The following is a 14,201-nucleotide window of genomic DNA, read 5'->3' as shown; positions in this document are numbered from 1 at the left end:
TTACTCCTACACTGCGATCAGTTCAGTCAGTTTCGTTCCTGGTTTGACGTCACAAACACTCCCAGCGTTCGCCCAGACACTGCCCCGTTTCTCCAGCCACTCCCTCATTTTTCCCAGAAACGGCAGCGTTTTTTCACACACACCCATAAAACGGCCAGTTTCCGCCCAGAAACACCCACTTCCTGTCAATCACATTACAATCACCAGAACGAAGAAAAAAACCTCGTAATGCCGTGAGTAAAATACCTAACTGCATAGCAAATTTACTTGGCGCAGTCGCAGTGCGAACATTGCGCATGCGCAATTAGCGGTAAATCGCTGCGATGCGAAGAAAATTACGGAGCGAACAACTCGGAATGACCACCATAGTGTGTTTTATATCTAGATTCTTATATGCTATTGAGCTGTTTTTATTAAAGAACAAACATGGAATTAGTTTTGGTTTACACCACAGTGTGTCTTAGCGTCTATTTGCATACTAGTCTTCTCTTGCTTAATTAGTGCAGAATGCTCAGTCAAATAGTGTATTATACCCTTTAAAAAAAGTATACATTTTTGTATGCAACCACAAGCATACGTATACTTTTCTTCTTAAAAAAAGAAAATTGGGGTATTACTTGTATATAAATATAGATATTTAGTGCCTGATCAGGTCTAGTTGGCTTTTACTGTATATATGAAAGCTTGATTGTAATTTTCTTTCAAGGTCAAATTATTTTGATCTGTTGTTGTGGGGCCCCTTAAAGGCTCAGGGCCCATATGCCGGTGCCTTCTCTGCATATTTGGTAATCGGGTACTGCATAACTTGTGTTTCCTTATGCCACATCTTTGCAGACAGATAAATATTCCAGTATAGGGTTAATAAGCCAGGAAGCTCCAACACAGTAACCAAAATGCTAACACACAACTCCTTCTCCTCCCCCTAACACACACAACTCCTTCTCCTCCCCCTAACACACACAACTCCTTCTCCTCCCCCTAACACACACAACTCCTTCTCCTCCCCCCTAACACACACAACTCCTTCTCCTCCCCCTAACACACACAACTCCTTCTCCTCCCCCTAACACACACAACTGCTTCTCCTCCCCCTAACACACACAACTCCTTCTCCTCCCCCCTAACACACACATCTCCTTCTCCTCCCCCTAACACACACAACTCCTTCTCCTCCTCCTAACACACACACAACTCCTTCTCCTCCCCCCTAACACACACAACTCCTTCTCCTCCCCCTAACACACACAACTCCTTCTCCTCCCCCTAACACACACAACTCCGTCTCCTCCCCCCTAACACACACAACTCCTTCTCCTCCCCCCTAACACACACAACTCCTTCTCCTCCCCCTAACACACACAACTCCTTCTCCTCCCCCTAACACACACAACTCCTTCTCCTCCCCCTAACAACACTAGTTTCACTTTCTATTATCAATTCCAGAATGGCGTCTGTGTGTCTGAGAGAGGAGCTGAGCTGCTCCATCTGCCTGAGCCTTTATACAGACCCTGTATCCCTGAGATGTGGACAGCCGGGACTGTATTGTGAGGGTGCTGGATACACAGGAGGGGGCTGGGGGCTATTCCTGTCCGGAATGCAGAGCAGAATATCAGGAACGCCCAGTACTGGAGAAGAACAGAAAGCTGAGTAACATTGTGGAAAGTTTCCTATGTAATCAGCCAGAGCCGGAGGAGACCCAGATTTTCTGTACTTACTGCGTGGACGCTCCTGTACCGGCTGTGAAGCAGTGTCTGCAGTGTGAGATGTCCCTGTGTGAGGGCCACCTGAGTGTACACAACAAGTCAGTAGATCACGTTTTAATTGAGCCACCATCATCACTGACCAACAGAAAATGCCAAATTCACAAGAAACTCTTTGCGTACCATTGCCGTGAAGATGCTGCTTGTGTCTGTGTCTCCTGCTTTGCAATAGGATCACACAAAGGACACCAGGTGGAGTCACTGGATGAGGCCATGAAGACCAAGCAGGAGAAGCTGAAAAACCTACTGGAGAAACTGACCACAAACAGAGCAGAGGCTGAGGAACATGTGCAGAGTCTACAGAAACGCAGGACAGAGGTAGAGGAGAAAGCAACTGCTGTCACAGGGAAAGTCACTGACTTGTTTATGGGCATCAGGAAGAAGTTGGACGTCCTAGAGGGGAGAGTCCTGTGTGAGGTCTCCAGGCAGACTGAGAGGATTTCTCTGCAAATCTCTGATCTGATCCACCAGCTGGAGAAACAGAAGGATGAGCTGTCCAGGAGGATGGGTAACATTGAGGAGCTGTGTAATGCTACTGACCCACTGACTGTCTTACAGGACCGAGAATCAGACTCTAATGAGAAGGAAAGTAGCCTAGAATATTTTGCCAAAATGACTTATCCTGTGGATGATCTGAATGAGTGTCTGATCTCAGTGACATTACACTCAGGATTATCTGATATTCTGACTGCTGCAAAGAGAGTGTCCTGTATACCTGAGGCTGCAGATATGTTACTTGATATAAACACATCTAATTGTTACATCTCTGTATCAGGGGATTTAAAATTTGCATCCTTATCCAATGTGGACCTAAAATACCCACAGAGTAGAATGAGGTTTACAGATTATCGTGTGGTCCTCAGCAGCACAAGATTTGGCTCAGGACAACATTGCTGGGAAGTGGGAGTCAGCACATCAAAGTATTGGGGGGTTGGAGTGGCTTATTCTAGTATGGAAAGGAAAGGAGGGCAATCACGCATTGGATACAATAGCAAGTCCTGGTGTTTGCGTATGTCGGATGATGAGGGTTACTTAGTGATGCACAATTCTGTGTGCACTAATCTGCAGCTTGAGTCTCCTGTGCAGACAGTGGGGATATACCTGGACTATGAGGCCGGGCGTCTGTCCTTCTATCAGCTGTGTGACCCCATCAGACACTTACACACCTTCTCCGCCACCTTCACTGAGCCCCTATATGCTGCCTTTACGGTATCCGGTGCTGGCTGGGTCAGGATTATCAGCTAGATATATACATGTAATAGGTTCAGTATGATTTACAGACGGACACAATACAGAGTCATAATCCCAACAGCCATTGACCTACAGGCACAATTCCGACATGGCCAAAATACCGACATTCATTATGCCAACATGTCAAAATACCAACATGAGTTTTTCTTGTTTTTTTTTTGGTGTCCATGTTGACATAGGTCGACATTGACAACGTCTAAGTGTACCGCGTCCCCTCGCATGGCTCGCTGAGCTCGCCATGCTTTGGGCGCGGTGCTTCGCTGTGCTCGGAACACTATTATATTCCCCCTCCAGGTCACTGGGATGGTAAAGTATCAACAAGTCTGTTTTGGGGCAAAAATTCTTTAAAAACGCATGTCGGTATTGTGACATGTAGCCATTTCAAATGTCGATATTCTGACTATGTCGGCATTTTGAATATGTCTCTGTGTATTATAGCCTGAGCAGGGAGCACAGAATAGCTGTGTCATATACAGGGGCAATGGATAAAGCACCTCTGCCTCATGACACCTGGCTCAGGAGGAGACAGGCAATGAGTTCAGTAAAAGTCGCAGGAGGGTGTGTAGGATCCTATGAACTGAATGCATGTGAAGGTGACCTCTATGTCTGAGATTTCCCAGCACTGCCTGTATATAAGGGTGGAATGTGTATGTGACATGTATATACGAGAATACACTGTTACCCCTGATGATTCTGCACTTGGTGCTATGGAGGAAATATAAATGGAGACAATTACATATTACATGAGTGTCATGTGTTATTATTGTGCTCACATTGTGCCCGCTGTATGTATCATATTCATAGTATATGTGGTCATCCAGTTCAGACACTGTGCACCTGATCCATAGCGGCACGCAATGCCGACGTTATCGTAGTTGAGTGATTATTTGCAGCTGCGCAAGTGCAAAATATCCGAGCAAACGCACAAATGTGTTGTTGATGGTGATTTCCGATTTAGAGCAAAGTGAGGGGCATTCCTGGGCGCGGACTGGGAGGTGGCAATGCGTGCAAATATGGTGCGTTCACTGGCCACATTACACTGGTCTGCGTCAGTTTTCAGGTTACGTTTCATATAATGTCTATTGTTTCAAAGCAGACTTTCATACACTGTGTGTGTGTGTGTGTGTGTGTGTGTGTGTGTATATATATATACAGTATATATATATACAGTATATATATATATATATATATATATATATGCTATATAATAGCCCAGATCTGTGCCTGGCGTAGCTAGGAGCTCTCATTGGGTTAATGGCAGGTCTATCACACCCAGTCCACAGCTGATTGGCCGAGAAATGCCCTCCCACACAGGTTACATCCAATGGGAGGCTCTGCCCTTTGCCTGCTGTGTTTTCACAGAGCAGGATTAGCAATGGGGCTGATGGAGCTGCAGCTCCAGCCCCACACCCCAAAATAGTCCCACTGCATCTGCAGCATCACACCCTCCAACAATTTACACATAAACATTGATTCACATTCGAAAAGGGGGCGTGGTCATGGGTACAGCTGCGTGTCCACGCCCCTTTTCCTATACTTTCAATGGAAGCTTGGAGAGTCAAAAATCGGTACAGTCCATAAAAAAAGGTCATGTACCTGCCAGAAAGGTGCAGCTGGAGGGTATGCCACTGCATCTGCAGCAAGTCTCTGCGCTGTAGATAGGGAAAAAACAATTACTGCAGCGTCCTATGTCCTGCTGCCAGTCCGCCTGCCCCCTCCGGCATCAACAATCCCCACTCCCTAGCCGCACCGCAGGTGGAACACAAGCTGCTGCGGCCACCGGCATAGATGTGTATGAAAGCGGCGCAGCAGAAGGCTTTCATAGCCCTCCCTGCACCGCATACTCTCTGACCCCCGGAGCCTCCTCTGCGTGTGATGTCACAGAAGTGCCTCCCCGCCACAACCGCACCCAGATCCCTAGAGGCCCTGACTCTGCAACACAGCACCTGGCCTGCCGGCCTGGAAGCCCCGAGATGGTTAATGTAGCGGATAGAGTGGGTGATATCGCGGAGGGTAATGTATGGACGCTGAATCAATGTAAAAGGTGACAGTGCTGTGCAGTGCAGTGGGTGTGCAGTCAGGGCCGGTGGTAGGGTGTTCGGCGTCCCCCTGCAAACTATAAATTCGCACCCTCGCATACTTTACACAGGCACAGCGCACATAATACCCCCTGTAGTAGAGACACTTACACATGTAACGCCCCCCTGTACCAGTGACCATACACAAGTAACACCCCCTATACCAGTGACGCTTACACACATAACACCCCCCTGTAGCAGTGATGCTTACACATGTAACACCCCCGTACCAGTGACGCTTACACACGTAACACCCCCTGTACCAGTGACGCTTACACACGTAACACCCCCTGTACCAGTGACGCTTACACACGTAACACCCCCTGTACCAGTGACGCTTACACACGTAACACCCCCTGTACCAGTGACGCTTACACACGTAACACCCCCCTGTAGCAGTGACGCTTACACACGTAACACCCCCTGTACCAGTGACGCTTACACACGTAACACCCCCTGTACCAGTGACGCTTACACACGTAACACCCCCAGTACCAGTGACGCTTACACACGTAACACCCCCTGTACCAGTGACGCTTACACACGTAACACCCCCTGTACCAGTGACGCTTACACACGTAACACCCCCTGTACCAGTGACGCTTACACACGTAACACCCCCTGTACCAGTGACGCTTACACACGTAACACCCCCCTGTAGCAGTGACGCTTACACACGTAACACCCCCTGTACCAGTGACGCTTACACACGTAACACCCCCTGTACCAGTGACGCTTACACACGTAACACCCCCTGTACCAGTGACGCTTACACACGTAACACCCCCTGTACCAGTGACGCTTACACACGTAACACCCCCTGTACCAGTGACGCTTACACACGTAACACCCCCTGTACCAGTGACGCTTACACACGTAACACCCCCCTGTAGCAGTGACGCTTACACACGTAACACCCCCTGTACCAGTGACGCTTACACACGTAACACCCCCTGTACCAGTGACGCTTACACATGTAACACCCCCTATACCAGTGCCGCTTACACACATTATGCCGCAGTCACACACACATACACACACAACAGACACACACATATATATATATATATATATATAGACGGATAGTAGGCGGCACTCCTAGGACTTTTAAATCAAAATATGCTGGAAACCAGATAAACCAGTATACTTTCATTTAAAAGTTCTAGGAGTGCCGCCTACTATCCGTCTCTATTTACAGCAGCTCCCTGCATAGGAGGGCACCGGGCACCTGAAACACCTTCACCGGGAGTACCGAGCATCAGTTGTTTGTACTATATATATATATATATATATATATATATATACATACACACGCACATACTGTACATACATTACACATATATACAGTATACACAGACACTGTATATACACACACACTCACTCTCTTCCCAGACACTTATCTAATGAAGTCTGGCTGGCCGAAGCTGTGGCAGCTCATCCTCCTGCTGCAGCATGGTCCCGTCTAGCTCCACCCCTTATTCCCATCTAGCTCCTCCCCTTTGGCTCCCGCCCGGCCACTGAATGTCACACAGGGGAGGGGAGGGGGAGAGGGGAGGCTTTGTGCTGCCGGCGCTGCTGCATGTGTGACAGCAGCCGGCAGCAGGGATAGCAGCAGCAGCTCAGCACAGGGATGCAGCGCAGGGAGAACGCCTCTCCTTCCTGGTGGCCTCCCAATGAGCGGCTAGCACCGGGCCTGTGTGTAGTGTCACTGACACTGCACAGCACTCTCACCTTTTACATTGATTCAGCCAGTCACTCTGTTCTGCCAGCCAGTCACTATTGTTAGCGTCGGTGTCCCAACGCGCCGCATTACAGGGAAATAGACGCACTACATAAACTACAGCTCCCAGCAGCCCTTAGTGCCAAAGCATTCCGCCCCTTAGGGCTGCTGGGAGCTGTAGTTTATTGAGTGCATCTTCTTCCCTGTAATGCGGCGCGTTGGGACACACCGGCGCTAACAATAGTGACTGGCTGCTGTGCGAGTCTCCGGGAGACCCTCCCCCACTCGCAGTACCTCCGGGCCCCATCCGTGCCACCCCCACACACCCCCTCCAGCACCCGCAGTAGCTCCGGACCCCCTCCTCCACCTGCAGCAACCCCGCACCCGCCCCTCCCACCGCACCACCGCATATGCCCCTCCCCCACCTGGGGCACCCCCGCAACTGCTACTCCCCCACCCGCCGTGGCTCCGTACCCCCACCCGCGGCACCCACGCACCCTCCCCCAGGTGCGGCACCACCGCATCAGTCCCTCCCCACCTGCGGCACCATTGCAACTGGCCCTCCCTCTCCCGCGGCACCCCCGGATCCCATCCGCGTCTTCCCCGCACCCGCCACTTCCCCAACCAAAACACCTACCTAGGTGAGTCATCAGGCCCTGCGTGCGCTGTTCACGCCATTGCAAGGGGCTTCGACCCCTTAACCATTATACACCCTTTGTCCTTGCAATATGTAACCACTCACACAATTATGATTGGAGGTAATACTCCATAGAATAAAAATATTGCACGCCACAAGGGTGTGCAAGGATTAAGGTGGCGTAGCCCCTTACGACGGTGTGAAGAGCGCCCGTAGGGTGTGATGAATCACCTCGTTTATTAACAGTTTCTTATATAGCGCAGCGGCTTCCGTTGCGCTTTACAATTAGAACAACAGTAATAGAACAAAACTGGGTAAAAACAGACAGACATAGAGGTAGGAAGGCCCTGCTTGCAAGCTTACACTCTATACAGGGACGGATCTATACTTTTCTTTAGGGGGGGCGGTTTACTGTTTAACCTTGACTCCTCCCTCTACAGTCCCAACTCCTCCCATCTGCAATCCTCACTCCTCCTCTCTCAATTCTGACTGAACTTTTTGAGTGAGACTGAGATAGAGCTTTGTTATTGTTCTATGTACATGTGACTGTGCTATGGGGTAATTGTAATTATTAGCCCTAGTACCCACACACCAGCAAGTGAGGGGCAAATGCTCTGTAACCCTTGCTCTCCTGGCTCCTCTGTGCTGCTGTGGTATAAGCTGCAGCACATCGTTCTGCCTCAGGCTATCCCAGGAGAGCTCTCTTCTGCTCAAAAGTGGGCGTGGCTATGACTGTGTTAGGGGGGGCGGTCGCCCCATTCGCCCCCCCCCCCCTAGATCCGGCCCTGACTCTATATTATGTATATATACTATATTCCTTAAGAATGTAAGCTTTCATGAGCAGGGCCCTCTTTCCTCATGTGCTTTTCCGTCTCTTACTTAACCTACCTTTTTTTCAATACTCCCTTAGACGGCATCAAATCCCTCGGTTTTCTGCCGCACCAATACTTATGTCAGTGTCATCTGCTGACGCAGCTTATGTGTATATACCCTGTACTTGTCCTATATTGTCTTGAATTGAAAGTCACTGTCTTCTTGTTTTTTCTCATTTGTTTATGTACTCTGTAATTGGGCGCTGCGGATCCCATGTGACAACATATAAATAAAGTATAATAATAATAATAATAATAATAATATAATACCTTTCTGTCCCTGCCTGTAAACAGGGACTATTTCTGCATTACTGTATACACAGTAATCTATTTTTGTACCTAGCTGTTAAACAACAAGTATGGGCTGAGAATATCTCCGGCTCATCTTGTCAGTCACTCAGCGCCGTCTCCCGGCCGCTGACATTGCAGTTCTGTTGGAATCCCAATACCTTGGCACCGGGATCTTGAAGTGACACCACCGGGCTGATTAAATAACCTGGTGCAGTGTGCATCCATGTGCTGTAACCAGTAACATATCCCGCCTTATTATAAGCCACTCAGGAGTTGTATGTTTTTATGTTTGCACAAGGGCCCAGGAAAATGGCTTTGGTACATACCGATATTACTTCTAGAAGTTTATATATCAGCATTGACATGTCCTGTGACACAAGCCAGAAGGGTCATTACATACATGCAGCTGACGTTGTGTGGTCTTATGCAATGTCACTGTGACTTTTATTCATAAGTAAGTACACATGTACAACAGACAAATGGCGCATATGGGACGTATTCATTGCACTCTGTGTGTCTGTCTGCAATGGCAGCTGTGCATTGCATCATGGTTCAACATAAGTCATATAATAATAATAATAATAATAATACAAGGGGTGAGGACTGGTTATAGGGGAATTTTGAAATATGCAAAACATCTCAAACATTTGCATAGAGATTACACCCATTTAATCACTGATATCGTTAAAAATCCCCCATTGATCTTTGGGGGTCTTTCCGAGTTGATCGCTAGCTGCATTTGTTCGCTGCGCAGTGATGAGGCTAAAAAACGGCACTTCTGCACATGCGTATGCGGCGCAATGCGCACGCGCGACGTACTATTACAACAAACTATGTAGTTTCACACAAGGTCTAGCGAAGCTTTTCAGTCGCACTGCTGATCTCAGAGTGATTGACATGAAGTGGGCGTTTCTGGGTGTCAACTGACCGTTTTCAGGGAGTGTTTGGGAAAATGCAGGCATGGCAGGGAAAACGCAGGTGTGCCAGGAAAAACGCAGGCGTGGCTGGGCAAACGCAGGGCGTGTTTGTGACGTCAAATCCGGAACTGAACAGTCTGAAGTGATCACAGGAGCTGAGTAGGTTTTGAGCTGCTCTAAAACTGCACAAAATATTTTTGTAGCCGCTCTGCGATCCTTTCATTCGCACTTCTGCTAAGCTAATATACACTCCCAGTGGGCGCGCAATAGCGTTTGGACAGCAGCGAAAAACTGCTAGCGAGCGATCAACTCGGAATGACCCCTTTTATCCCCTATGGACTCACATAAACTCTTTATGGGGCCTATTTATTAATCAATTCTGCCCTTAAAATATGCAGAAAATGCTGTTTCCACATGATTACTTATCCCTAATATGTACCATAGAGGAAAGTAGGATTGGAGATATTTCTTGCTCCCGCAGCAGCAGCTTTTACCATAGACTTCTATGGGGACAGTATTTAACAAGGTTTGCAAAGCGTTGTGGATCTTGCCTGTGTGGGATAACGCCATCTTTAGGCCATTACCTGCTATGGGGTTTCCCTGCCAGAGACTGCAGGACTTCTCAGAGCATATTTCCACTTCTGCCGCATTGGCCGTGCGCAGCTGGAAAGCAGCAGAAGGCGTGACGGGGCCCTGATCTCCAGAACTGGCACTTATCGGAGCACTTGTCTCGGCAATTCAACTCGATGCATTCAAGCGGAACAAGATTCCTTATGGCCACGATTTGCAGCAATAACTTTTCTTAAGTTTCAAGGGCAGGCCACACACTGTATATTAAGAAATATGCCCCTATATAAGAGTCTTCAATGATGGTGTGGTTTTCTATGTCAAAGTTGATTCTAACCTATCTACTTGTGCATTGGAGATTTCAAATTACATCGCCTGTCCTATACGCTTCCCTTTTCAATATGGGAGAATTTAATAATCTGCCTAAACCGTGGTGACTTTGTTGAAACATTGTTGCTGCAGTGAAGCCGATACATTTAAATGTCCCCTTTCGTTCATAAATCTGCTGAAAAATAAATGAGAAACTTATATTTATATATAAATCCAAAATAAATTGAATAGACATCTCTTTCATTTATTTTCATTTTATACCTCTTTATTCTGCATTATTCTTTATAAACCATCCCCAGAAGCAGTGCTGGAAAATGTATGTTCTAGAACTTTGTGTCCCTGGAATATTATTTATACTTTTCGTTTGCATCCTTTATGAAACGTTTGCTCACGTTAGGGAGCCACACGTCCTCCAACATTACCTTTATCTACTGGCGGCCATGTACAGTACACACAGGCAGACAGATCAGATTCACTGGGAGAGAGAAATCACCGCTTGGTGACCAGGGGGAACAGCTGTGAGACCCCGGACGCTGCAACCTGAAGCCTGCGTGCCTTTAACAGGTTAAGGAGCTGAAACCAAAGCTATTCCCTTCCACGGCTTCTCTCGTGCCCATTCCTGCTCCTGCCTGACGGAATGGCATCAACGGATCTCAAAGACGAGCTGAACTGCTCCATCTGCCTCAATATATACACAGAACCAGCAACACTGAGGTGCGGCCACAGCTTCTGCCTGCTCTGTATAAGATCCGTGCTGGAGGCCCAGGAGGGGACTGGAGTTTATACGTGTCCTGAATGCAGAGCAGAGTACCAAAAGCGCCCTACGTTGCGCAGGAACATGAAGCTGTGCAACATTGTGGAGCATTTCCGATCTACTCAACCAGAGAGGAAGGTGGCCGGGATCTTCTGTACGTACTGCGTCCACTCCTCTGTCCCCGCGGTCAAGACCTGCCTGATGTGTGAGGCTTCTCTGTGTGAGGTTCACCTGAGTGTGCACAGTAAGTCCACGGACCACGTCCTCACGGAGCCCACCAGTTCCATGGACAGCAGAAAATGCGGCACCCACAGCGAGATCCTGAAGTATTACTGCTGCAAGGACACTGCCTGTATCTGTGTGTCGTGTTGCGTGTTTGGGGACCACCGGGGGCACCAGGTGGAACTTCTGAAGGAGGCATCTGAGAAGAAGAAAGAGAAACTGAGGCACATTCTGGAGAAACTGACCTCAAAGCGAGAAGAGACTGAAAAGAGTGTCCAGGGCCTGCAGGATCACCGGAGAGACATTCAGGAGAAAGCGGCTGGCCTCACAGCAAAGGTCACTGCCCTGTTTATAGACCTCAGGGAGCAGCTCAAGGCTCTAGAGGAACGAATCCTGAGTGACATCTCCAGGCAGAGAGATAAAGTGTCGCTCTCCGTCTCCGATCTGATCCAACATTTGGAAATAAAGAAGGACGAGCTGTCCCGGAGTATGTGCTACATCACGGAATTGTGCAAAGTGACGGACCCACTAGTTGTCTTGCAAGAACGGGAAGCCGCCAGGGCTGACACTGAGGGCGGACCCAACAGGAAGGCCCATGCGGTGGATAACCTGGATGATGTCTCCATCTCTCTGACTCTACACACAGTCCTGTCTGACATTGTGTCTAGTGTAAAGCGAGGTTTCCACGTGCAGGACCTATTACTGGATGTGAACACTGCCGCCGTTGATGTGTCCGTATCGGGGGACTTGAAAAGTGCGTCGTGGTCTAAGACCCCAATTTGGCCAAAAACCCAACAGAGATTTAAAAATTATTGTCAGGTTTTGAGTTTTCAGAGATTTAACTCGGGGCAAAACTACTGGGAAGTGGAGACCAGTGAACTTGGTAACTGGAGGGTCGGGGTGGCCTATGCCAGCATTGACCGAAAGGGGGATTTGTCGGGCGTTGGGCAGAGTAACAAGTCCTGGTGCCTACGCTTGTGTCAGAAAGAATACTTGGTGTCTCACAGGTCAAAAGAAATCAAGTTACAACCAGAATCTCCCCTGCAGAGAATAGGAGTCTACCTGGACTACGAGGCCGGGCGTCTGTCCTTCTATCAGCTGTGTGACCCCATCAGACACTTACACACCTTCTCCGCCACCTTCTCCGAGCCCCTGCACGCCGTGTTTTTGGTGTGGAAGGATGGCTGGCTGAGAATCAGGAGCTAGGACTGCTGACCGCAGCCAGGCAGAGAGTATGCTAAGGATTATTTAAAGAACACCTTCCTGTCACTCACAATGGATGCCGCCATTCTGTGGGCCGAGCCAGTATTTATGTGTGCACTGGGGACTTCACTGGTTCTTAGTAAATGAATATGCGGCATTTTTCCTGATTATTGTCTCAGCCCACAAAGTCTACGTCCAGCTCTGAAACAGCCCCAGCGTCCCCACAAAATGGCCGCCTCCATTGTGTTCCGGCATCATGTACACCGCAATTAACATAAGTTCAGTTACTTGCAGAAGCTGTCCACAGCGTGAGAAAAATGAGAGCTCTTGGCTAGATTTTAGGCAGCAGCTGCAAAACCAGGTTATTTTTTAATTTCTTTTTAAATTATTGCTGCTTTAAATCTATGGGCTAAATCACTAGAGCTGCGCCGGTTCACACAACTTGCATAAGTGCCACTGCGTCAGAGAGCGGTCATGTCACAGAACTGCAGACCATGCTTTAGGCATGTTCGTCAAATGATTCAGGGATTCAGTAAGGTGTTTCCTTTATTTGTTCAGATGAAAAGGGATGATTTAACCCTAGTTTGGAAATGGCATTTTTCATGCCTTGGGCTGTGATAATACAGAATAAAGCTGTTATTCTGCTGAATGTGTTATTGTTCTTAATGATACAACCCACAAAATGGCCGCCGTCACCAGGTGCTGTGGCAATCTGTGTCTGTTACTCATTTATTTCAGTTGGTTTACTTTTTCAGTTTTATTTTTTGCAGTGTTTCTGCTTGTGGATCTTACCCCGGAAATAATACTATCCGCAGTATTATAAATAGCAATATATAATTTCAATAAAATGAATGTTTGCATATCGTGTGAACTCTGAATTCCTTTAAGAAAGTGAGTCCCCTTCTTTTTCCTCCACATAATAGAGAACATGAAATATCTTGGTGCCGTATGGGGGTAATTCAGATCTGATCGCAGCAGCAAATTTGTTAGCAGTTGGGTAAAACCATGTGCACTGCAGGTAGGGCAGATGTAACATGTGCAGAGAGAGTTAGATTTGGGTGTGGTGTGTTCAAACTGAAATCTAAATTGCAGTGTAAAAATAAAGCAGCCAGTATTTACCCTGCACAGAAACACTATACCCCACCCAAATCTAACTCTCTCTGCACGTTATATCTGCCACCCCTGCAGTGCACATGGTTTTGCCCAACTGTTAACAAATATGCTGCTGCGATCAACTCTGAATTACCCCCTATGTATATTCCATTTATCTAACGTAGCAGAAACTTTGTCAAACTCAGATAACTATAGCGCTGTGTGCTGCAGTTATAATCACATTCTAATTGTGTACACTAGGTGGTGCTATAAGTCCAGTTTCGTGACATGATTGGAGCTCACAGAACCAATATTAATTACTGAGGGTACTCAGAAGTGTATATATATTAGAGATGAGCGGGTTCGGTTTCTCTGAATCCGAACCCGCCCGAACTTCATGTTTTTTTTCACGGGTCCGAGCAACTCGGATCTTCCCGCCTTGCTCGGTTAACCCGAGCGCGCCCGAACGTCATCATGACGCTGTCGGATTCTCGCGAGGCTCGGATT

At 47.9% G+C, this 14,201-nt stretch overlaps 2 protein-coding genes across 2 annotated transcripts; both read left to right on the top strand.

Annotated features, from left to right (window-relative positions):
- The first annotated feature begins 1,440 nt into the window (after positions 1-1,440).
- Positions 1,441-3,753, top strand: LOC134943940 (tripartite motif-containing protein 14-like). The gene has a single exon (XM_063932501.1). It carries the CDS (start codon positions 1,764-1,766, stop codon positions 3,003-3,005), a length of 1,242 nt encoding a protein of 413 aa, XP_063788571.1. The 5' UTR covers positions 1,441-1,763; the 3' UTR covers positions 3,006-3,753.
- Positions 3,754-10,897: 7,144 nt separating this feature from the next.
- Positions 10,898-13,462, top strand: LOC134945830 (E3 ubiquitin-protein ligase TRIM58-like). Its single transcript, XM_063935345.1, has one exon. It carries the CDS (start codon positions 11,061-11,063, stop codon positions 12,603-12,605), a length of 1,545 nt encoding a protein of 514 aa, XP_063791415.1. The 5' UTR covers positions 10,898-11,060; the 3' UTR covers positions 12,606-13,462.
- The last annotated feature ends 739 nt before the right edge of the window (positions 13,463-14,201 follow it).

The sequence above is a fragment of the Pseudophryne corroboree genome, chromosome 7 (assembly GCF_028390025.1).
Source record: "Pseudophryne corroboree isolate aPseCor3 chromosome 7, aPseCor3.hap2, whole genome shotgun sequence".
Taxonomy (NCBI): domain Eukaryota; kingdom Metazoa; phylum Chordata; class Amphibia; order Anura; family Myobatrachidae; genus Pseudophryne; species Pseudophryne corroboree.
The sequence above is the reverse complement of the archived record's forward strand: the minus strand, read 5'-3'. Positions and strand labels throughout refer to the sequence as shown.